The sequence below is a fragment of the Piliocolobus tephrosceles genome, chromosome 17 (genome assembly GCF_002776525.5).
Source record: "Piliocolobus tephrosceles isolate RC106 chromosome 17, ASM277652v3, whole genome shotgun sequence".
Classification (NCBI taxonomy): domain Eukaryota; kingdom Metazoa; phylum Chordata; class Mammalia; order Primates; family Cercopithecidae; genus Piliocolobus; species Piliocolobus tephrosceles.
The window spans coordinates 21,961,747-21,983,871 of record NC_045450.1 but is presented as its reverse complement, the minus strand read 5'-3'; the positions used below and the strand labels follow the sequence as shown (position 1 = coordinate 21,983,871).

The window sequence follows — 22,125 nt, the reverse complement described above, 5'->3', positions numbered from 1 at the left end:
ATTCTTTCTTAAATAAATGTTTAGTAGTATTTATATATAATAGGATAAAAATGAGTATTTTTTGTTTTATTTATAAGAAAAATATGTTATATATATTTTTTTCTCCTCAGAACCTAAAAATAAAATATGTGTTTATGACAATTTACACATCAAAACCCATCTTGATGAAGAAACTGGAGAAAAGACATCTGTCACACTTGATGTTGGGCCTGAGTCCTTTAACCCTGGAGATGGCCCAGGAGGATTACCTATACACAGAACAGATGACACCCAAGAACATTTTCCCCACAGGGTCAGTGACCCTGATGGTGAGCAAAAGCAGAAGCTGCCAGGGAGAAGAAAGCAGCAGCAGAAGAGAACATTTATTTCACAAGAGAGAGACTGTGTCTTTGGCACTGATTCACTCAGACTGTCTGGGAAAAGACTAAAGGAACAGGAAGAAACCAGTAGCAAAAATCCTGCTAGATCACCAGTAACTGAAATAAGAACTCACCTTTTAAGTCTTAAGTCTGAACTTCCAGATTCTCCAGAACCAGTTACAGAAACTAATGAAGACAGTGTATTCATTCCACCAACTGCCCAACCAGAAAAAGGTGTGGATACACTCCCAAAAAGACCTGATTTCACCAGGGCGACTACAGTTCCTTTACAGACTCCAACAGATAGCAGTAGTAGTCAGCACCTTGAACACATTCCTCCCAAAGGCAGCAGTGAACTTACTACTCACGGCCTAAAAAACATTAGATTTACTTCATCTGTAAGTTTGGAGGCACAAGACAAAAAAGTGACTGTCCCTACAGATAACCTCGTTGTAAACAAAGCTGTAAGTAAAAGTGGCCAACTGCCCACAAGTTCTAATTTAGAGGCAGGTATTTCATGTTCTCTAAATGAACTCACTCACAATAACTTGCCAGCAAATGAAAATCAAAACTTAGAACAAAATCATACAGAGAAATCTTTAAAATCTCCCAGTGACGCTCTTGATGGTAGAAATGAAAATCTTCAGGAAAACGAGATTCTAAGTCAACCTAAGAGTCTTAGCCTGGAAGCAACCTCTCTTCTTTCTGCAGAAAAACATTCTTGCACAATGCCTGAAGGCCTTCTGTTTCCTGCAGAATACTATGTTAGAACAACACGAAGCATGTCCAATTGCCAGAGAAAAGTAACCCTGGAGGCTGTCATTCAGAGTCATTTGGATGTCAAGAAAAAAGGGTTTAAAAATAAAAATAAGGATGCAAGTAAAAATTTAAACCTTTCCAATGAGGAAACTGACCAAAGTGAAATTAGGATGTCTGACACATGCACAGGACAACCAAGTTCAAGAACTTCTCAGAAACTTCTCTCATTAACTAAAGTCAGCTCTCCCGCTGGGCCCACTGAAGATAATGACTTGTCTAGGAAGGCAGTTGCCCAGGAACCTAGTAGAAGATACAGAGGAAAAAGAAAATCAGCCTGCACCCCAGCATCAGATCATTGTGAACCACTTTTGCCAGCTTGCAACCCATCGGTTATTAACAGGTCCAAGGAGGAAGTCACCTCACATAAATATCAGAACAAAAAAGCAGTTACTCAAGTGAAAGGTAAATCAAAATGTGTTTGATGATGATGATGATGATGAAAGCTAACAATTACTATGTGCCTGGCACTTCCTTTTTTTTTCTTTTCTAAAATGGGACAGGGTCGAGTGTGTTGTCCAGGCTGGAGTGCCATGGTGCGATCATGGCTCACTGCAGCCTCTATCTCCTGGGCTCAAATGTTCCTCCTGCCTCAGCCTCCCAACTAGCTGGGACTACTGGCATGTACCACCATGCCTGGCTAATGTTTTTAAATGTTTTGTAGAGGCGAGGTCTTGCCCTGTTGCCCAAGCTGATCTTGAACTCCTGACCTCAAACAGTCCTCCCACCACAGCCTCCCAAAGTGCTGGGATTACAGTCGTGAGCCACTGTATCCAGCCTGCCTGGCACTTTCTAAATGTTGTACAGATACTAACTTATTGAATCATCACAGCAGTCCTACATGAGGTAGAATCTATTTTCATTCTCACTTTACAGGTGAGGAAACTAAAGCACAGGGAGACTACAGTGACTTATTTAATTAAAATCGCAGAGCCAAGATTCAAACCCGGCGTTGTGGTGCCAGAGTTCAGTGATAGAGCTGCAACAGTTCAACACTGAAAAGGAAAATGTTTTGGTTGTTTATGTAATATTACATATTCAGGTACAATACAATTCCTATCTATGGGTAGAAGCTTCACAGCTAATACAGAAAGTGTTTTTGAAGTAAACTGGAATGTGTACTAAAGTTAGACTATGTCGGGCTTGGTGGCTCACCCCTGTAATCCCAACATTTGAGGAGGCCAAGGTGGGAGGATTGCTTGAGCCCAGGAGTTTGAGACCAGCTTGGGCAACATGACAAAACCCCATCTCTCCAAAAATATATAGAAAAATTAGCCAGGTGTGGTGGTGTATGCCTGTGGTTTGAGCTACTTCAGAGGCTAAGGTGGGAGGATCACTTGAGCCCAGGATGTCGAGGCTGCAGTGAGCCGTGATTGTACCACTGCACTCCAGCCTCGGTGATAGAGCAAGACCCTCTTTCAGAAAAAAAAAAAAAAGAGAGAGAAAGAGTCCACTGACTATTCTCTTTTAGAAGTCATCATGTAATGAAAAGGCCTAAGCAACTTTTTTGGATAAAATATCTAATGCAGTGTCTCTAAGGCCTCCATGGGACACAGGATTTTGGAGGATGGGAAGCAAGGATACATTGTAATTTAAACTTTTAATTATTTACTGAGAATTTAATCATATCTGATCAACTGAGCACAAAAATGGGGTAATTCATTGTGGCTCTAAATTAGGGATCAGCATACTTTCTGGAAAGGGCCAGATAGCACATATTTTAGTCTTTGTGCTCTGTCTCAACTACTCAGCTATGTGCCAAAGCAGCCAAAGTCAACTTGTAACTGACTGTGTTCCAATACACCTTTATGTGCATTTTACAGCCAAGTTCCTTAAAAAAAAAAAAAAAAAAAAACTTTATGTGCAAAAATAGGTAGCAAGCTGCTCTGTACAATTGGACATGGACTTGGTCTATGAGCTATGACTAATTAATCCAAAAATTGTGATTTTTCATCTTTTAAGTGAACAAGAATGCATAGTCATCAAAAAGTAGGCAATCCAGTAATCTAGAAATATTGTTTTTTTACACAGTAGTTTTTTTTATTGTTGTTGAGACAGAGTTTCACCCTTGTCGCCCTGGATGGAGTGCAATGGTGCTATCTCAGCTCACTGCAACCTCTGCCTCCCAGGTTCAAGCGATTCTCCCACCTCAGCCTCATGAGTAGCTGAGATTATAGGCACCCGCCACCACACCAAGCTAATTTTTATATTTTTAGTAGAGGTGGGTTTTTGCCATGTTGGCCAGGCTGGTCTCGATCTCCTGACCTCAGGTGATCTGCCTACCTCGGCCTCCCAAAGTGCTGGGATTACAGGCACGAGCCACCAGACCCAGCCAGTAGTTTGAAATAGTCTGCTATCATTTTAGTAACCTGCAGCTACATTTAAGAACTTTTTTTTCAAGGTGACATTCACATAACAAAATTAACCGTTTTAAATTAAGCGAACAAGTCAGTACACAGTACATTTACAGTGTTGTGCAACCACCACCTGTATCTCATTCTAAAACATTTTTATCCCCTCTAAACCCCATACTCATTAAGCAGCTGCTACCCATTTCCTCTCCCCCCACCCCCTACTCCTTCCATGGACAACCACCAATCTGCATTCTATCTCTATGGATTTACCTGTTCTGGATATTTCATATATATAGAATCATACAATATGTGACCTTTTGTGTCTGGCTGCTTAGCATAATGGGCTTGTTTGTTTTTGAGATAGAGTCTCACTCTTACCCAGGCTGGAGTGCAGTGGCACAATCTTGGCTCACTGCAACCTCCGCCTCCGAGGTTCAAGTGATTCTCTTGCCTCAGCCTACTGAGTAGCTGGGATTACAGGTGCCTGCCACCACACCTGGCTAATTTTTGTATTTTTAGTGGAGATGGGGTTTCACCATGTTGTCCAGGCTGGCCTCAAACTCCTGACCTCAAGTGATCCACCTGCCTTCAGCCTCCCAAAGTGCTGGGATTATAGGTGTAAGTCACTGAGCCTGGCCACTTAGCATAATGTTTTAAAGGTACGTTTCTCTTGTAACATGCATCAGTACTTTGTTCCTTTTTATGGCTGACTAGTATTCCATTGTATGTATATACCACAGTTTGTTTATGCATTCATCATTGAGGATATAGCAACATTTTGAATGGTGTGGGATACCATTTGCAATAAGAGCAGTAAATTGCTACTCAGGAGGCTGATGTGGGAGGATTGCTTGAGCCTGGGAGGCAGAGGTTGCAGTAAGCCAAGATCTCGCCACTGCACTCCAGCCTGGGCAACAGAGTGAGACCTCGTCTTGAAACAAGCAAACAAAAGCAGTAAAATAACTCTTTGCTTCAAAAGGAGACTAACTTTTCCATAGTGACAAGAGCCAGCATTTTGTAGACCATACTCTGGCAGCCTGTTGAAATCACAGTTTTAGAGGTAGGAAAAAATGTAGATATTTTTAGTTCACTTCTCTTATGAGAGACAATGAGAAAAGGGAAAATGAAATAAATCGATTTGCCTAAGGTTAAGCTGCAAATCAGTGGTTGAGCTGAGCTTTGTGCTCAGTCCCTTCTCCCATTTAATATTTTTGGCCATACTCTGTTTTGTTTTGTTTAGATGTATTTATTTATTCATTCATTCATTCTTTGAGACAGAATCTCGCTCTGTTGCCCAGGCTGGAGTGCAGTGGTGCTGGTGCAATTTCAGCCCACTGCAGCCTCCACCTCCTGGGTTCAAATGATTCTCCTACCTCAGCTTCCTGAGTAGCTGAGATCACAGGCGTGCACCACCATGGCCAGCTAATTTTTTTTTTTTTTTTTTTTTTTGAGATGGAGTCTCGCTCTGTCACCCAGGCTGGAGTGCAGTGGTGCGATCTCAGCTCACTGCAAGCTCCGCCTCCTGGGTTCATGCCAGTCTTCCACCTCAGCCTCCCGAGTAGCTGGGACTACAGGCGCCCATGACCATACCTGGCTAATTTTTTTTTTTTTGTATTTTTAGTAGAGACGGGGTTTCACTGTTGGTCAGGCTGGTCTTGAACTCCTGACCTCAAGTGATCTGCCTGCCTTGGCCTCTGAAGGTACTGAGACTACGAGTGTGAGGCACTGTACCTGGCCCTACTTTTTAAAAATTTTTATTTATTTATTTGTTGTTTTTAAAGACAGTCTCACTGTGTTGCTCAGGCTGGTCTCAAACTCTTGGGCTCAAGCGAGGAGTATATTTGAGTTTAGAAACTCACTCTTTGTTGGGTATTATGTATATTTTCTAGTATATTTGAGTTTAGAAACTCACTCTTTGTTGGGTATTATGTATATTTTCTAGTATATTTGAGTTTAGAAACTCACTCTTTGTTGGGTATTATGTGTATTTTCTAGTATATTTGAGTTTAGAAGCTCACTTTTTGTTAGATATTATGTTTAAGAATGGTTTAACATGTTTCTTGGATAGGACTTCATTGTAAACATTAAGTTCATTCTGGGGAAATTAAGGTTCATTAAAATGTTTCTTTTAAATATGGGAGATCCTATTCTCTTTGTCATCAGTGAAACAGTTTGTCTCTTTTGTTAGGTTTTGTTACTATTTTTGTGACTTATTTTTCTTCTTTAGGGAAGAAAAGTCATCAAAAAGAGGATTCCCTTTCTTGGAGTAATAGTGCTTATTTATCCTTGGATAATGATGCTTTCACGGATTCATTTCATAAGGATGGAATGCTGAGCTTAAAGCAACTACTGTCTTTTCTCAGTATCACAGACTTTCAGTTACCTGATGAAGACTTTGGACCTCTTAAGCTTGAAAAACTGAAGTCTTGCTCAGAAAAACCAGTGGAGCCCTTTGAATCAAACATGTTTGGAGAGAGACATCTTAAAGAGGGAAATTGTATTTTTCCAGAGGAACTGAGTCCTAAACGCATGAATACAGAAATGGAGGACTTAGAAGAGGACCTTATTGTTCTGCCAGGAAAATCACATCCCAAAAGGCCAAACCCACAAAGCCAGCATACAAAGACAGGCCTTTCTTCATCCATATTACTTTATACGCCTTTAAATACAGTTGCGCTTGATGATAATGACAGGCCTACTGCAGACATGTGTTCACCTCTTTTCCCTATCTTAGGCACTACTCCAGCCTTTGGTCCTCAAGGCTCCTATGAAAAAGCTTCCACAGAGGTCGCTGGACAAACTTGCCGCACACCCCAACTTGCTCATTTGAAAGACTCAGTCTGTCTTGCCAGTGATAGTAAACAATTCGACAGTTCAAGCAGTCCAGCAAAACCACATACCACCCTGCAGGTGTCAGGCAGGCAAGGACAACCTACCTGTGACTGTGACTCTACCCTGCCGGGAACACCTCCACCCATTGAGTCATTCACTTTTAAAGAAAATCAGCTCTGTGGAAACACATGCCAGGAGTTGCATAAACATTCCGTCGAACAGGTACAATCCATTTCCTTTGTGAAATTTTCTCTGGAGGAATGAAATGTCTTAGTGAATGTAAACAGCATGACTTGCTTATGCATTGGGCCTTCCACATTTAAGAACGGTTTGACATGTTTCTTTGATAGAACTTCATTGTAAACATTAAGTTCATTCTGGGGAAATTAAGGTTCATTAAAATGTTTCTTTTAAATTTGGGAGCTCCTATTCTCTTTGTCATCAGTGAAACAGTTTGCATTTGGAGCTTTGCTGCTGTTATAAGAGGAAATAAAGACAATATGAAGTAGACATTTTGATGAGTGGGTAATGCAAGCAGACATTATACATGAAGTGTAGACTAATGATATGACTTTTGTTTTCACAGACTGAAACAGCAGAGCTTCCTGCTTCTGATAGCATAAACCCAGGCTACCTACAATTGGTTTCAAAGTTAAAGGTCAGAAGAATATTCTCTTCCAGTGTCTTGTGTCTTACATATGAAAACTTTAATGAATTGAAAAGCATTCGGTCATATAGCTTCTTGTTCTTTAATACTATTAAAGATATTGGTAAACAGATTCAGAAAAACAGATTTGGATTATTTTCCCCAATATTTACCTCTGTTTATGTTTTGAGCTCTCCTCTTGAAGTTTCTATGCCAACCTGTTGGCAAGACTAACTTAGGCTAAGTAGCTGAACTTCATATCTAAATCTAAGTTAGGGAACTGGGCACAGTGGCCCACCTCTGTAATCTCAGCACTTTGGGAGACTGAGGCGGGCGGATCACTTGAGGTCAGATGTTTGAGGCCAGCCTAGCCAACATGATGAAACCCTATCTCTACTAAAATACAAAATTAGCCGGGCATGGTGGTGGGCGCTTATAATCCCAGCTACTACAGAGGCTGAGGGAAGAGAATACTTGAACCAGGAGGCAGATGTTGCAGTGAGCCAAGATCTCACCACTGCGCTCCAGCCTGGGTGAGTGAGACTCCATCTCAAAAATAAAATAAAATAAATATAACTCAGGCATTTTGACAGAGTGAAATGAGAGTTATTCATGCCTCTCCTATTCAAATGGTGTAATATTTCTAGAAGAATCACTTATGGTGATTTATAAGAAAATGGGGAGCAGTTCTAGTGGTTAATCTTTTCTATGCAGTGTGGTAACTGAAAATGTTGCATTACTAAATGTCCTAGGGGCAAGGGTGAAGATGGTGCAGATGCTCTCCCAGAGAACCACTGGTGTGAAGGAAAGCACTTCAAATCCACATAAAGTTTTTCCCAGATTACTGGCTTTGTCACCTTGGACAAATTGTGTAACCTCTGAGCCCCAGATTACTTTTCTATAAAGGATATGTGGTAATAACCTATGCTGTGTTTTGGAATTTATTCTTGAGTCAATTTTAATAACTTATTTTATTTTTATTTTATTTTTTGAGACAGAGTCTGTTGCCCAGGCTGGAGTGCAGTGGGGCAATCTCCAATCTCCACTCACTGCAACCTCAGCCTCACAGGTTCAAGTGATTCTTGTGCCTCAGCCTTTAGAGTAGCTGGGATTACAAGCATGTGCCACCACGCCCTGCTGGTTTTTGTATTTTTAGTACAGACAGGGTTTTGCCACATTGGCCAGGCTGGTCTTGAACTCCTGACCTCAGGGGATCCGCCTGCCTTGGCCTCCCAAAGTGTTGGGATCACAGGCGTGAGCCACCATGCCCAGTGTCCTAATAACTTAGTCTCTTAAAAAATCAACCATTTCATTCATATTTTCAAATTTGTAGGTAAAAAGTTACTTCTTATAGATTATTAAAATCTGTGTATATGCAGTTAAGCCTCTCTTCCCCATTCTCCCATTTCTAAAATTATTGTTTTTCTACATTGGACTCAAGATGTGGCCATTACGTGGGTCTTCCAAACAAACTAGTTTTTGGTTGTATTGGTTATTAATTGGGTTGTGTTTTTTTTTGTTGTTGTTTGTTTTGTTTTCTAGTTCATTCTGTTTTTATAATAAACAAGATAACTGTAAATAATTCCTTTCTACTGTTTTTTTACTGTTCTTATTTTGTTCTTGTACTGACTTCCTGAGCTGCATGCTTACTTGATTTTAATCTTTCTTGTTTTCTTATAAATGCCTTTGTGATTATGATTTTTACTGGACATTTCCAAATTTTCTTGGAAATACTGCTTTGGCCATGCTCTGTGGTTTGGATACATAGTGTTCCCATGGTCATAATAGTAGATAGTATAATGTTATTCCTCGGAGGGAATAACATTGAAACCTGTGGTTTCAACCCATGAGTGGTTCATCAGGATGTTTAATTTTCAAATGGATAAGTTGTATGGAATATCTTTTTGTGGTTAAATCTGAATTTATTCCATGTGGACTATACATTTTAAAATCTTTCATGGGCTGGGCATGGTAGCTCACACCTGTAACCCTAGCACTTTGGGAGGCCAAGGTGGGTGGATCACTTGAGGTCACGAGTTCGAGACTAGCCTGGCCAACATGGTGAAACCTTGTCTCTACTAAAAATACAAAAATTAGCTGGGTGTGGTGGCAGGCACCTGTAATCCTAGCTACTCGGAAGGCTGAGGCAGGAGAATCGCTTGAATCCAGCAGGCAAAGGTTGCAGTGAGTCGAGATTGCACCACTGCACTCCAGCCTGGGTGATAAAGTGAGACTCAGTCCCAAAAAAAACAAAAATTAGAATTAATAAATGAAATAAAAAATAAAATCTTTCATGATGTAAGTTTGATAGGCAAGTTTTTAGGTACATAAGAACCACAAAACTCTTTCTTTTCACCTGTATAAAACTTAAATTTTACATACCTACTGTTGCATTGAATTATAATTCATCACTTTGCATACTTATGCTTTGCATAAAACAGCCCTCCAGTACCACTTTAACAGAACTGTTGTTGCCATTGTATCAGAATCCTTCAGGTTCCTGTTCCGTAGATGTGAGTGCCATGTTTTGGGAAAGAGCCGGTTGTAAAGAGCCATGTATCATAACTGCTTGCGAGGATGTAGTTTCTCTTTGGAAAGCTCTGGATGCTTGGCAGTGGGAAAAACTTTATACTTGGCACTTCACAGAGGTAAGTGGGAATCTCGAGCTGAAAAAGATCTTTGTAGCCATTTGCCTGATAATGTAGATAGGCAGCTTACCAAAGTTGGGAGCTATGACCATGCAAGGCAGAACAGAGATGAGATTTTTTTCCCCAACATTTTATTATGAAAAGTTTCAAACATCCAGAAAAGTTGTATAGTGAGCACCCGTATACCCACCATTCTAGACTCTACCATTAACATCCTGCTTTATTTGCTTTATCACAAATTTTCATTTGTTTGTTTGAGTCAGGGTCTCACTCTGTCACGCAGGCTGGAGTGCAGTGGCATGATCATGGCTCACTGCAGCCTCAACCTCCCTAGGCTCGGTAATCCTCTCACCTCAGCCTCCCAGGTAGCTGGGACCACAGGCATGCACCACCATGTCTGGCTAATTTTTTATTGTTTTTTTTTTTTTCCCTTCTTATTGTTGTTGAGACAGAGTCTTGCTCTGTCACCTAGGCTGGAGTGCAGTGGCACGATCTCTGCTCACTGTAAACCTCTGCTGCCCAGGTTCAAGGGATTCTTGTGCCTCAGCCTCCTGAGTAGCTGGGATTACAGGCACCCACCACCATGCCCGGCTAATTTTTTTGTATTTTTAGTGGAGACAGGGTTTCATCATGTTGCCCAGGCTGTTCTTGAGCTCCTGACCTAAGGCAATCTGCCTGCCTCCACCTCCCAAAGTGCTGGGATTACAGGTGTGAGCCACAGCATCCAGCCTATAGTTTTTATGCAGACGTGGTTTTGCCATGTTACCTGGGCTGGTCTTGAACTCCTGGGCTTAAGCAGTCGGCCTGCCTCAGCCTCCTAGAGTGCTGGGGATTACAGGTGTGAACCACCATCCCCAGCCGATCCCAGTTTTATCTAGAGATGGGTTTTTTTTTTGTTTTCTTTTTTCGGAGACAGAGTCATACTTTGTCGCCCACGCTGGAGTGCAGTGGGGCAATCTTGGCTCACTGCAATCTCCATTTCCCAGGTTCAAGCAATTCTCCTGCCTCAGCCTCCCGAGTAGCTGGGACTACAGGTGCACGCCACCACATCCAGCTAATTTTTGTATTTTCAGTAGAGACGGGGTTTTACCATGTTGGCCAGGATGGTCTCAAACTCCCGACCTCAAGTGATCCACTGGCCTCGGCTTCCCAAATTGCTGGGATTACAGGTGTGAGGCACCGCACTCAGCCTAGAGATGGGTTTTTACACTAGACCTGTTGGAGGAGCTTAGAATTTTATGTCTATTCTGACTTTGACACTTGCTGATATTTATACTCCTTGCCCTTCACCAAGGCATTATTTTGCTGCTTTTCTACATGTATTTCCTTCTAGTCTTTTTCCACTATCACAAACATCTTACATGCTTGCAATCTTAGTGTGCTTAAAATTTTTAGATCTGTCTTTTCTCACCATACATATAAACATTTTTCTGGCCAGGCGAGGTGGCTAACACCTATAATCCCAGCACTTTGAGAGGCTGAGGTGGGTGGATCACCTGAGGTCAAGAGTTCAAGACCACCCTGACCAACATGGTGAAACCCCGTCTCTTACTAAAAATAAAAAAAATTAACCAGGTGTGGTGGTGCATGCCCGTAATCCCAGCTACTTGGGAGGCTGAGGCAGGAGAATCGCTTGAACCCAGGAGGTGGAGGTTGCAATGAACTGAGATCGTGCCATTACACTCGAGGCTGGGCAACAAGAGTGAAACTCCGTCTCAAAAAGAAAAAAAAATTCCTTGTTTCTGTAGAGTCTTCATACTTGTATAAACCTCATTCTTGCTCTCCAAATATATACAACATCTAACACTGTGCTTTGCACAGAGGTGCCCAATAAATATTTGTTCAGTGAACATAGATATACTTTTAAATGGCTACATAAATATTCTTTTCATTCACATGCCAGAATATACCCCATTATTCCTCTATTGTTAGAATTATACATTGCATTACATAAATGCTCAGTAAGCACTATTATGCATATAGTTTATTTAGATTTACAGCTAATAAAAAGAGTGTTTTCTGAGCCTTCAAATGATGAAAACTATTCTTGTACAGTGAGAATACAAAAGAATGTGATAAATTTTGGAAAATCTGGATTAAACGAAAATGAAACAAACCAAGTATAATTTTTGGCTGCTTTGTTTTATTTAGGTTCCAGTATTACAGATAGTTCCAGTGCCTGATGTGTATAATCTTGTGTGTGTAGCTTTGGGAAATTTGGAAATCAGAGAGATCAGGTATGTAATTCCCAACGGGTGATTTGTTTTTCCTTCATCTTTGTTTCTGTCAGCTGGTTTTGAGTGCAGGTAATAACCTAGACTTGAGTCTTGAAAGAATCTGAAAGATCTGAAGAGAAAGAGATTTGTTTAAAAAAAAAAAATGGGGCCGGGTGCGGTGGCTCAAGCCTGTAATCCCAGCACTTTGGGACGCCGAGACGGGCGGATCACGAGGTCAGGAGATCGAGACCATCCTGGCTAACACTGTGAAACCCCGTCTCTACTAAAAAATATAAAAAACTAGCCGGGCAAGGTGGCGGGCGCCTGTAGTCCCAGCTACTCGGGAGGCTGAGGCAGGAGAATGGCGTAAACCCGGGAGGCGGAGCTAGCAGTGAGCTGAGATCCAGCCACTGCACTCCAACCCGGGCGACAGAGCGAGACTCCGTCTCAAAAAAAAAAAAGAAAAAAAAAAAAAAATGGGCCGGGCGCGGTGGCTCAAGCCTGTAATCCCAGCACTTTGGGAGGCCGAGACGGGCGGATCGCGAGGTCAGGAGATCAAGACCATCCTGGCTAACACGGTGAAACCCTGTCTCTACTAAAAGATACAAAAAACTAGCCGGGCGAGGTGGCGGGCACCTATAGTCCTAGCCACTCGGGAGGCTGAGGCAGGAGAATGGCATAAACCCGGGAGGCGGAGCTTGCAGTGAGCTGAGATCCGGCCACTGCACTCCAGCCCGGGCGACAGAGCGAGACTCCATCTCAAAAAAAAAAAAAAAAAAAAAATGAATAGAATGACATCAGTGACTGAAGTTTCTATTTAAAATGTGAACCTAGGCTGGGCGCGGTGGTTCACGCCTGTAATCCCAGCACTTTGGGAGGCCGAGGTGTATGGATCAACTGAGGTCTGGAGTTTGAGACCAGCCTGGCCAACGTGGTAAATCACTTGAACCTGGGAGACAGGTTGCAGTGAGCTAAGATCGTCCCACTGCACTCCGCCTGGATGACAGAGTGAGACTTTGTCTCAAAAAAAAAAAAAAAAAAAAAAAAAAGGCTGGGCACGGTGGCTCACGCCTGTAATCCTAGCACTTTGGAAGGCCAAGGCGGGTGGATCACGAGGTCAGGAGTTCAAGACCAGCCCGACCAACATGGTGAAACCCCGTCTCTACTAAAAATACAGAAAAATTAGCCAGGCATGGTGGCTTGTGCGTGTAATCCCAGCTACTCAGGAGTCTGAGGCAGGAGAATCGCTTGAACCTGGGATGCAGAGTTGCAGTGAACTGAGATTGCACCACTGTACTCCAGCCTGAGCGACAGAGCAAGACTCCGTCTCAAAAAAAAAAAAAAAAGGTGAACCTAGTCCTTTAATGTTAAAAGATTACTCCTGACATCACCCCCATTTTTCCTTATATTTGGCTTAGGGCATTGCTTTGTTCCTCTGATGATGAAAGTGAAAAGCAAGTACTACTGAAGTCTGGAAATATAAAAGCTGTGCTTGGCCTGACAAAGAGGAGGCTAGTTAGTAGCAGTGGGACCCTTTCTGATCAACAAGTAGAAGTCATGACATTTGCAGAAGATGGAGGGTAAGAAAAGTATTGATTGATTTTTAACTATTAGATGAAGAATAATTTTATCATAGGTTTCAGAGAGAGTTGGGTCACTAAGATCTTGTTTTTCTGTGCTGTGGGTATAATATAAGCATGTGTGGCATCAAGACTAGGTTATGACATAGAAGCAGGTTAGTGAGGTGCAAGCCAGACATGTCAGGGATGAAGTCAAAGAAGGGGAGAGGCTCAGCAAATGTAGTTTGTTCTTCAGTCTTCTTTGAAATCTCTGTGTGTCCCTTAAATGTTAGAAATACCTCTGCTGGGCACAGTGGCTCATGCCCATAATCCCAGCCCTTTGGGAGGCCAAGGCAGAAGGTTGAGCCTAGGAGTTCAAGACCAGTTGGGGCCACATAGCGGGGCCCCATCTTTACAAAAAATTTAAAAATTAGCTGGGTGTGGCAGAGCATGCCTGTGGTCCCAGCTACTAGGGAGTCTGAAGTGGGAGGATCACTTGAGCTTAGGAGTTCAAGGGTGCAATAAACTGATCACGCCACCACAGTCCACCTTGGGCAGCAGACCGAGACCTAATCTTAAACACACACATACACACACACACACAAATATTTTAAAAAATATATAGAAATACCTTAAGGCCCTAGACCCTTTCCTTGTTCCACACACTTGGAGTCCATTGCTTCACTGACCATCTTGGTGCTGACTACTTGCAAACATACATTTCTACCTCTGAGCTCTTTCTTGAGCTCTAGACCTGTAGGTTTATTTATTAGACATATTGGGAACACCTCGAATTCAAAATGTTGCAAACTGAACTTAACAGCATCTTGTCTATCATATACTCATTATACTTTATTTTTATTTTTCAATTACACTTCATTGTTAATATCCATCTGTCTTTTCTAAAAGTGGAGGGCAGGGAACTTTGGCTTATTTATTCATGATCTGTTGCAAGAGATGATAATTGGTTGCTTAAATTAGGAGTATGTTAGTGGAGATGGGAAGAAGCAGATAGATTTCTGAGAGATGAGAAGATAAAATTACTGGGACTTGGTGATTGACTAGATTAAGAGGAAGGAGAGAATATTATCATGGTAGAGTTGGTCACTTGAATGGTGACCAAGCCCAAAATGTGGATATTTTCCTTGTCTCCTTCCTCCCAGTCTAGGTGGTCACTTAAGTGGTGACCAACCCTGAAACTTGGACATTATTAGATGGTGGTGCAATTCATTGAGATAGGAATGCAGAAAGAAATAAAAGGTTTAAAGAGAAACTTAACAAGTTTAATTTTGAATGTAATGAATTTGAGGTGCTGGCAGCATATCTAAGTAGATAATATGGAAGTAATATATGTTCATTGTAGACAGTTTCGTATACGCGTTTTCTGGGTTAGATTTTTTGTTTCCTGGTATTTGGTTAGTTTATATTATGCACAGTTCAACAATGTGGAGAAGGGCTACCTAGAAACTGCTTTAGTGCAAAGTACTGACTTTTCATACTATTTTAATTGCAGAGGCAAAGAAAACCAATTTTTGATGCCCCCTGAGGAGACTATATTAACTTTTGCCGAGGTCCAAGGGATGCAAGAAGCTCTCCTTGGTACTACTGTTATGAACAACATTGTTATTTGGTAAGTTTTCCCTCTAGGTCCTCAGTTCTGTCATCTGTAGTATGAAGATACACCTCTCATTTTAGAGGTGTTGTGAAGATTAAATAAGAGAGTATGTGTAAACATGATTGTGATTTTTTGTTGCTCTTGTTGTTTTTGTTGTGTTTTGAGACAGAGTCTCCTCCTGTTGCCCAGGCAGGAGTGCAGTGGTGTGATCTCGGCTCACTGCACCCTCCGCCTCCTGGGTTCAAGCGATTCTCCTGCCTCAGCCTCCCGAGTAGCTGGGATTATAGGCATGTGCCACCACATCCAGCTAATTTTTGTATTTTTTAGTAGAGATAGGGTTTTATCATGTTGGCCAGGTTGGTCTTGAACTCCTGGCCTCAAGTTATCTGCCTGCCTCAGTCTCCCAAAATGCAGGGATTACAGGAGTGAGCCACCATGCCCAGCTAATTTTTGTATTTTTTAGTAGAGATGGGATTTCGCCATGTTGGCTAGGTTGGTCTTGAACTCCTGGCCTCAAGTGAACTGCCCGCCTTGGCCTCGCAAATTGCTGGGATTACAGGCGTGAGCCACTGTGTCTGGCCTGATTGTGGTTTTTTGTCAGATACTATATACTTGTCTTACCAACAACATCATATTAATTGAGATATACCAAAAAAGATCAGTCTGAGTAGACTATATAAAAATAAATGGAATTCTATTTTCAAAGATGTACACTTCTTTCTGCTTTTGGTTAGTGGTTGAGTAGCTTCTGTCAGACCAACTCTCTACCTTCGAATAACTATACACTCTGGACAAAATACAAAAAAACAAGTTTCTAAAAGCACCAGAGAGCAAGAAAAAGAAGAAACATATTGGAGGGGTTTCTCCCTTTAGGTGAAGGGAATGGCACTAGGCAACGTTCCTATTATGGCTTTAAGCTAGGAGGCAAGGCCCACTCTGCTCACTGGGTGACTGGAAGGCTAATAGAAGATCTGTCCCACTGGCTTAGAGAACTAAAGGACAGACAGAGTTCAGGGTGATCACAGCTACCAGAAAGGGAGGGGAAAAGTCCTAAAAAGGAGAGAGCAAAAAAAAAAGAACCCTAACTTCTAGCTATAATGTTTACCTAAATATCTGGTTGACCCTTTAAACTGGATGTGCATAAGTCAGAGTCAAAGCAGCTCAGGTGAGACTGAAAGAACTGAACTTCACTTTCGGCATTTGGAGTTCAAGTTCAGCCAAGTTAACTGTTTACTAGGACAGACAAACTTACAACCAAAAAAATCAGGGCCGGGCGCAGTGGCTCATGCCTATAATCCCAGCACTTTGAGAGGCCAAGGCAGGCAGATCACCTGAGGCCAAGTGTTCGAGACCAGCCTGGCCAACAAGGGAAAACCCCGTCTCTACTAAAAATACAAAAATTAGCCAGGCGTGGTGGTGCACACCTGTAATCCCAGCTTCTCAGGAGGCTGAGGCAGGAGAATGGCTTGAACCCAGGAGGCGGAGGTTGCAGTGAGTCAAGACTGCGCCACTGCACTCCAGCCTGGGTGACAGAGCAAGATTCTGTCTCAAAAAACATAAATAATTTTTAAAAAATCAATAGAACCGTATTTAAAAAGTACTTACCATATTGTCTGGCACATAGGAGGTATTCAGTAAATGTTAAAATTCCTTTTCTAAAAATAGTTTTAAAAACAAAAAACATCAGTGTTTTCCAGAGGAACCTAACAGAATACAAAGCTTTTGCAACATATTAATATCACTGGAACTAGGATACAGTCCACAGTTACTCAGTATACAAAAAAAAGTGTGGCGTCTAAAGATACCCTGTCTCTACTAAAGATACAAAAATTAGCCAGGCGTGGTGGTGTGAGGCTAAGGCAAGAGAATCACTGGAACCTGGGAGGCAGAGGTTGCAGTGAGCTAAGAGCGTGCCACTGCACTCTAGCCTGAGTGACAGAGTGAGACTCTGTCTCAAAAAAAGGAAAGAAAAAAGTGTGATCACACAGGAACCAAATTAACAAATTTGTGATAGGGAAACCATCACAGGAGTCTCCAGCCATCTCTTTTCTGACTACAGGGAGAACCATACCCAGCCACAGGCACTTGCAAGTTTAATTTTAGGAGAATAGATCGATTTTGTTTCTTTTCTCAGAAGCCTTGTCTGTTAACTGTTTCCTTGGGGCCAGAATGGGTCTTGGTAAGAGGAAGTTATGATATTAGTGTGACCACTACCCTAGCTCTTCTGTACCATCCAACCCTAACCATTTTTTGTTTTTCTTTTTTAAATACTGTGGTGACTAACAACCCTAACTTCTAGAAATAAACTAGAAAAGCATGGCCCCTGAGAGAAACAATGTGCCCTTCCCACCAGAAAGCCTCTGAAATTTGGCTATGTTCTGATCTGCCAGAAGACCCTGTTTTCAGATGTCCCGATGTCTAGGGCGGCACTTGGCCACTTGGAGCACATTCACCAGGGTTTTTACCCAGAGGTGTTATTTGAGGACGGTGTTCTTTCAGAAGTTATCTCTTCTATTCTTTCTGTTATTCCCATAGTCCACACCTTCATTATGTGTCTCCTGAACTGTTAAAATAATCTAGTAGTTTGTCTTTTTGCCATTAATCAATATTCAAACTTCATTTTTTTTTTTTTAATTTTTTTAGAGACTGTGTCTTACTCTGTCACCCAAGCTAGAGTGCAGTGGCGTGACCGTAGCTCACGGCAACCTCAAATGCCTGGGCTCAAACGCAGGCCATTTTTTATTCTACTGCTTTGTAAATACTCTTTCTTCCAACCCTACCCTCATCCCTCAAAAGAAAACCTTTACAGGGGACCATGTTTGCTTTCCTTCAGCTTTTATTTCCCCCGTGCTCTAGTACAAAAATGTTCTCTCCAGCTCTGCCATCCTCCTTTCCTCCTTGTTTTCTTCCCATCCCTCAGTTCTACCCTTTTTCTATCGGTATCCTTTGGCATTTTGTATATAAGAGGTCACAAAGGAATTTGAGGTTGGGGAGGGATTTCTTTCTGAAACAGCCTCACTCAGTACCCAGGGTGGAGTGTATAGGCATGACCATAGCTCACTGCAACCTCAAAATTCTGGGCTCAAGGAATCCTCCCACCTCAGCCTCCTGAGTAGCTGGGACTATAGGTGCACACCATCATGTCCTGCTAATTTTTAAATTTTTTGTAGAGATGAGAACTTGGTATGTTACTCAGGCCGGTCTTGAACTCCTGGGCTCAAGCAGTCCTCCCACTTCAGCCTCCCAAAGTGCTGAGACCACAGATGTACACCACCATGCCTGGCTAATTTTTCTTTTTCTTTTTCTTTTTCTTTATAGAGACAGGGTCTTGCTATTTTTGCCAGGCTGGTCTTGAACTTTTGGACGTAAGCAACCCTCCCACCTTGGCCTTCTAGAGGACTGGGAAGTTTGGGAGGGATTTCTATGCTTGGCTTCTAAGTTCCCCTTAGGGGATATTTTCAGCCCCACAGTTATCTTGAGTTCTGTTGTACCATCCCAGCCTTCACTGATGTTTCCTTCTCCGAATTCATACTGCCTTGGTTGTTTTTTTGTTTTTGTTTTTTTGAAACAGGGTTTTAGTCTGTTGCCCACGCTGGAGTACAGTGGCATGATTATGGCTCACTGAAGTCTCAACCTGTCAGGCTCAAGCAGTCCTCCCACCTCAGCCTCCTGAGTAGCAGGACTACAGACATGTGCCACCATGCCTGGCTAATTTAAAAAAAAAAAAAATTTTGTTTTAATTTTTTTTGTAGAGACAGGGTCTCCCCATGTTGCCTAGGCTGGTTGAGAACTCCTCAATGCAAGTGATCCTCCCACCTCAGCCTCCCAAAGTGCTGAGATTATAGACATAAGCTGCCGCGCCTGGCCTGCCTTTATTTTTAATTTAGTATTTGCTGCTTTGTGTTGTTTATCCTCTCTGGTTTTTGAAGATAGGTACCGTTTCTCCTATCTGTTCTTGGCACCTGCCTTAGCTCCATGTTTAGGGTAGTTACTCAAAGATGTATTAATCATATTGTCTGTCAAAAGCTATTACTTACCTTTTGGGCTCTGTATAATTTTATACTTACATGTAGTATTTGTTCTTATTTAACTCCTGATTTGTTAGATGTCTAAAGTGATTCATGTTATACTGAAGCGTCAAGTGGGTTTTTTTGGAAACTCTGCTGAAGGTCTAAATATTTCTTAAGCATAATGTTTATAATGAAGTCATACCAAATAAATATGTTAAAACACTCTTAAACGCTGAGGGGCCACTGTGTAAGGAAGTCTTGCTGTCCATATTCACTGAGACATTTCATTTAATATCTTTCAAACATTCAGTAGATATCTGGGTCTCTACTTATGTCCCATTCTCTGTGAGAGATGCAGAGATGAATGAGATATGAATTCTGGTCCCAGGGCCCCTATAATCTAGTAGGTAAATAAGATGCCTTTACAATCAAAGCCTACAATTTCACTACAATTCTTTTTACAATTCACACAAAGTCAAAGTGATAGATTTGGACAAAATGATTTGGGATTTGAGGAAAGAACAATTACTAAATAAAGACCATGTATGAAACTCTGTAGGACACCCATCTGGTGTCCCTGATAGGAGGAAAACCTTGCATACGCACATAAAAATTTAATTTTCCTTCTTCAGTTTTTTATACACAGTACCTGGCCCATAGAATTCTGTATTTGTTGAGTGAATAAATGATACAGTATTGCCAGTAGTATATTACATACCAAATGAGGTATATGGACAGAATTAAAGGAAAGGAGATGACTGTGGACTGCTGTAGTCTCAAGTGAGTTCATGCAGCTTGGAGGGGGTGGGATATAACTAGGCCCTAAGAAATGGATGGGAATTCATCAGTAACAGGGATGGGAACTGTTCTGTAATGGGCAACAGGGAGTTGGGGGAGCAGGGGTCATTGGAAGGCATAGCTTCAGCAAAGTCTAGAGTCAAGGAAATGCATAATACGTTCTTCAGGCAGAAAGATTTTAGGAAATGGAGCAATGACTGATAATGTAGTATTGCACTGCTGGATTCATAAGAGGTATAAATACCATTAAAATGAACCTGGGGGCCAGGCGCAGTGGCTCACGCCTGTAATTCCAGCACCTTGGGAGGCCAATGCGGGTGGATCACCTGACATCAGAAGTTCGAGACCAGCCTGGCCAACATGGTGTACCCCGTCTCTACTAAAAATACAAAAATTAGCTGGGCATGGTGGTGCGTACCTGTAATCTCTGCTACTCAGGAGGCTGAGGCAGGAGAATTGCCTGAACCCAGGAGGCGGAGGTTGCAGTGAGCCAAGGCTGTGCCATTGCACTCCAGCTTAGGTAACAAGAACAAAACTCCATCTCAAAAAAAAAAAAAAAAACAACTTGGACTTTATACTGTGGCTAATGGGAGCCAACTGAAAGTTTTTCATCAACAGAGTAATATGAACTGGGTGCAGTCCCTTAAACCTGTAATCCCAGCACTTTGGGAGGCTGAGGTGGGAGAATTGCTTGAGCTCAGGAGTTCAAGACCAGCCTGGGCAATATTAGTGAAACCCTGTCTCTACAAAAAATTAAAAAATTATTCAGGCATGGTGGCACACACCTGTAGTCCCAACTACTTGGGGCAGTGAGGTGGGAGGATTGCTTGAGCCCGGGAGGTTGAGGCTATGGTGAATCATGATCACACCATCACACTCCAGCCTGGGCAATGAAGTAAGACCCTAAGCTCCAAAAACAAAAAAAATAGAGTATCATGACAAAGCAGTTATCAATGTCACAAATCCTTAATAAAGCTGGGGAGCAGGTCAGGTGCAGTGACTCATGCCTGTAATCCAAGCACTTTGGGAGGCTGAGGCAGGCGGATCACCTACAGTCAGGAGATCAAGACCAGCCTGGCCAACGTGGTGAAACCCTGCCTTTACTAAAAATACAGAAATTAGCTGGGCATGGTGGTAGGTGCCTGTAATCCCAGCTACTTGGAAGGCTGAGGTGGAAGACTTGCTGGAACACAGGAGGTGAAGATTGCAGTGAGCCAAGATGGCGCCACTGCACTCAGCCTGGGTGACAGAGCGAGACTCCATTTCAAAAAAAAAAAAAAAAAATGCTGGGGAGTGATTCCAACAAACTTTATCTTTTTTCTTCTTTATATTCACCCCTCTCTCCTGACTCCACCTCAGTCCTTCCTTCTATCCATTATTTTGGTCTAGCTGTAGTATAAATACATGTAATGGAAATATAATTATAAGTCTCTTTTAGGTGTAGTCTCTTGCCCTACCAAATTTGGTTTCCTGGCCATTGTCTTCCATGGAAAATTTAGACATAACAAGACGTGTCACAAAATCATGATACTGCGATACCATGTGCCTGATTTCAATACCAGGTTGAATGAGATGATGGAACTTTCCTCATGGAGTTTGGAGAGATTCATCCCTAGGGGCATAGTAGATTTAATCTGTCAAATTAAACTATTGGCAAAATTAACCCACAGTTCTACTTTTACCTAAATCTATGACTGAACAAAACTAAGGAGCCCTTAGTTTTTTCCTTGGTCACCTCCTAAAGCATGCTATGATTAATAAGAAAATATTTTCTGAAAACTGGTTTGTTGGAAGAATATGATCAACATTTATTTTTGTTATCTAAGGAATTTAAAAACTGGTCAGCTCTTGAAAAAGATGCACATTGATGATTCTTACCAAGCGTCAGTCTGTCACAAAGCCTATTCTGAAATGGTAAGTAATGACTGGCTGGGACCACTTTGTGTTTACTTTGTGTGTTACTGTTGGTCTTATTAAGTGAGAGTGGTAATCCCTGTGGCATCTGTTTTCAAAATTGGATAACAATGTTTGTCCTTTCTTGAAATTTAAGATGAAAATAAGTGTTGGTACAGTGATTGCTTGGCAAATTTTCTGGCTATAGGACCTGAGGACAAGTATTTATTTCTAGCTGTGGATTTGAACTGAGAACTGTTATGCCTGTTATCAGACTTGACTCTCACCCACATCATGGTGATTAAGTAGCCTTAGGAAGGATGATGAAATGATCCCAGAAATACTATTTTTTTTTTTTTTTTTTTTGAGATGGAGTCTC

At 41.8% G+C, this 22,125-nt stretch overlaps 1 protein-coding gene across 7 annotated transcripts in view; it reads left to right on the top strand.

Moving 5' to 3' along the window:
- PALB2 (partner and localizer of BRCA2) overlaps positions 1 to 22,125 on the top strand; it is a 36,812-nt gene that overhangs the window by 5,220 nt on the left and 9,467 nt on the right. For 6 of the 7 annotated variants that reach the window (XM_023189330.3, XM_023189331.1, XM_023189333.2 and 3 more), the window contains 8 exons: positions 111 to 1,580; positions 5,757 to 6,583; positions 6,948 to 7,019; positions 9,494 to 9,655; positions 11,807 to 11,892; positions 13,290 to 13,451; positions 14,944 to 15,060; positions 21,680 to 21,767. In XM_023189330.3, coding sequence (XP_023045098.1) covers positions 111 to 1,580; positions 5,757 to 6,583; positions 6,948 to 7,019; positions 9,494 to 9,655; positions 11,807 to 11,892; positions 13,290 to 13,451; positions 14,944 to 15,060; positions 21,680 to 21,767 — 2,984 coding nt within the window. The remainder of the gene's footprint in view (positions 1 to 110; positions 1,581 to 5,756; positions 6,584 to 6,947; positions 7,020 to 9,493; positions 9,656 to 11,806; positions 11,893 to 13,289; positions 13,452 to 14,943; positions 15,061 to 21,679; positions 21,768 to 22,125) is intronic. The other variant, XM_023189334.3, reaches the window with a different exon arrangement.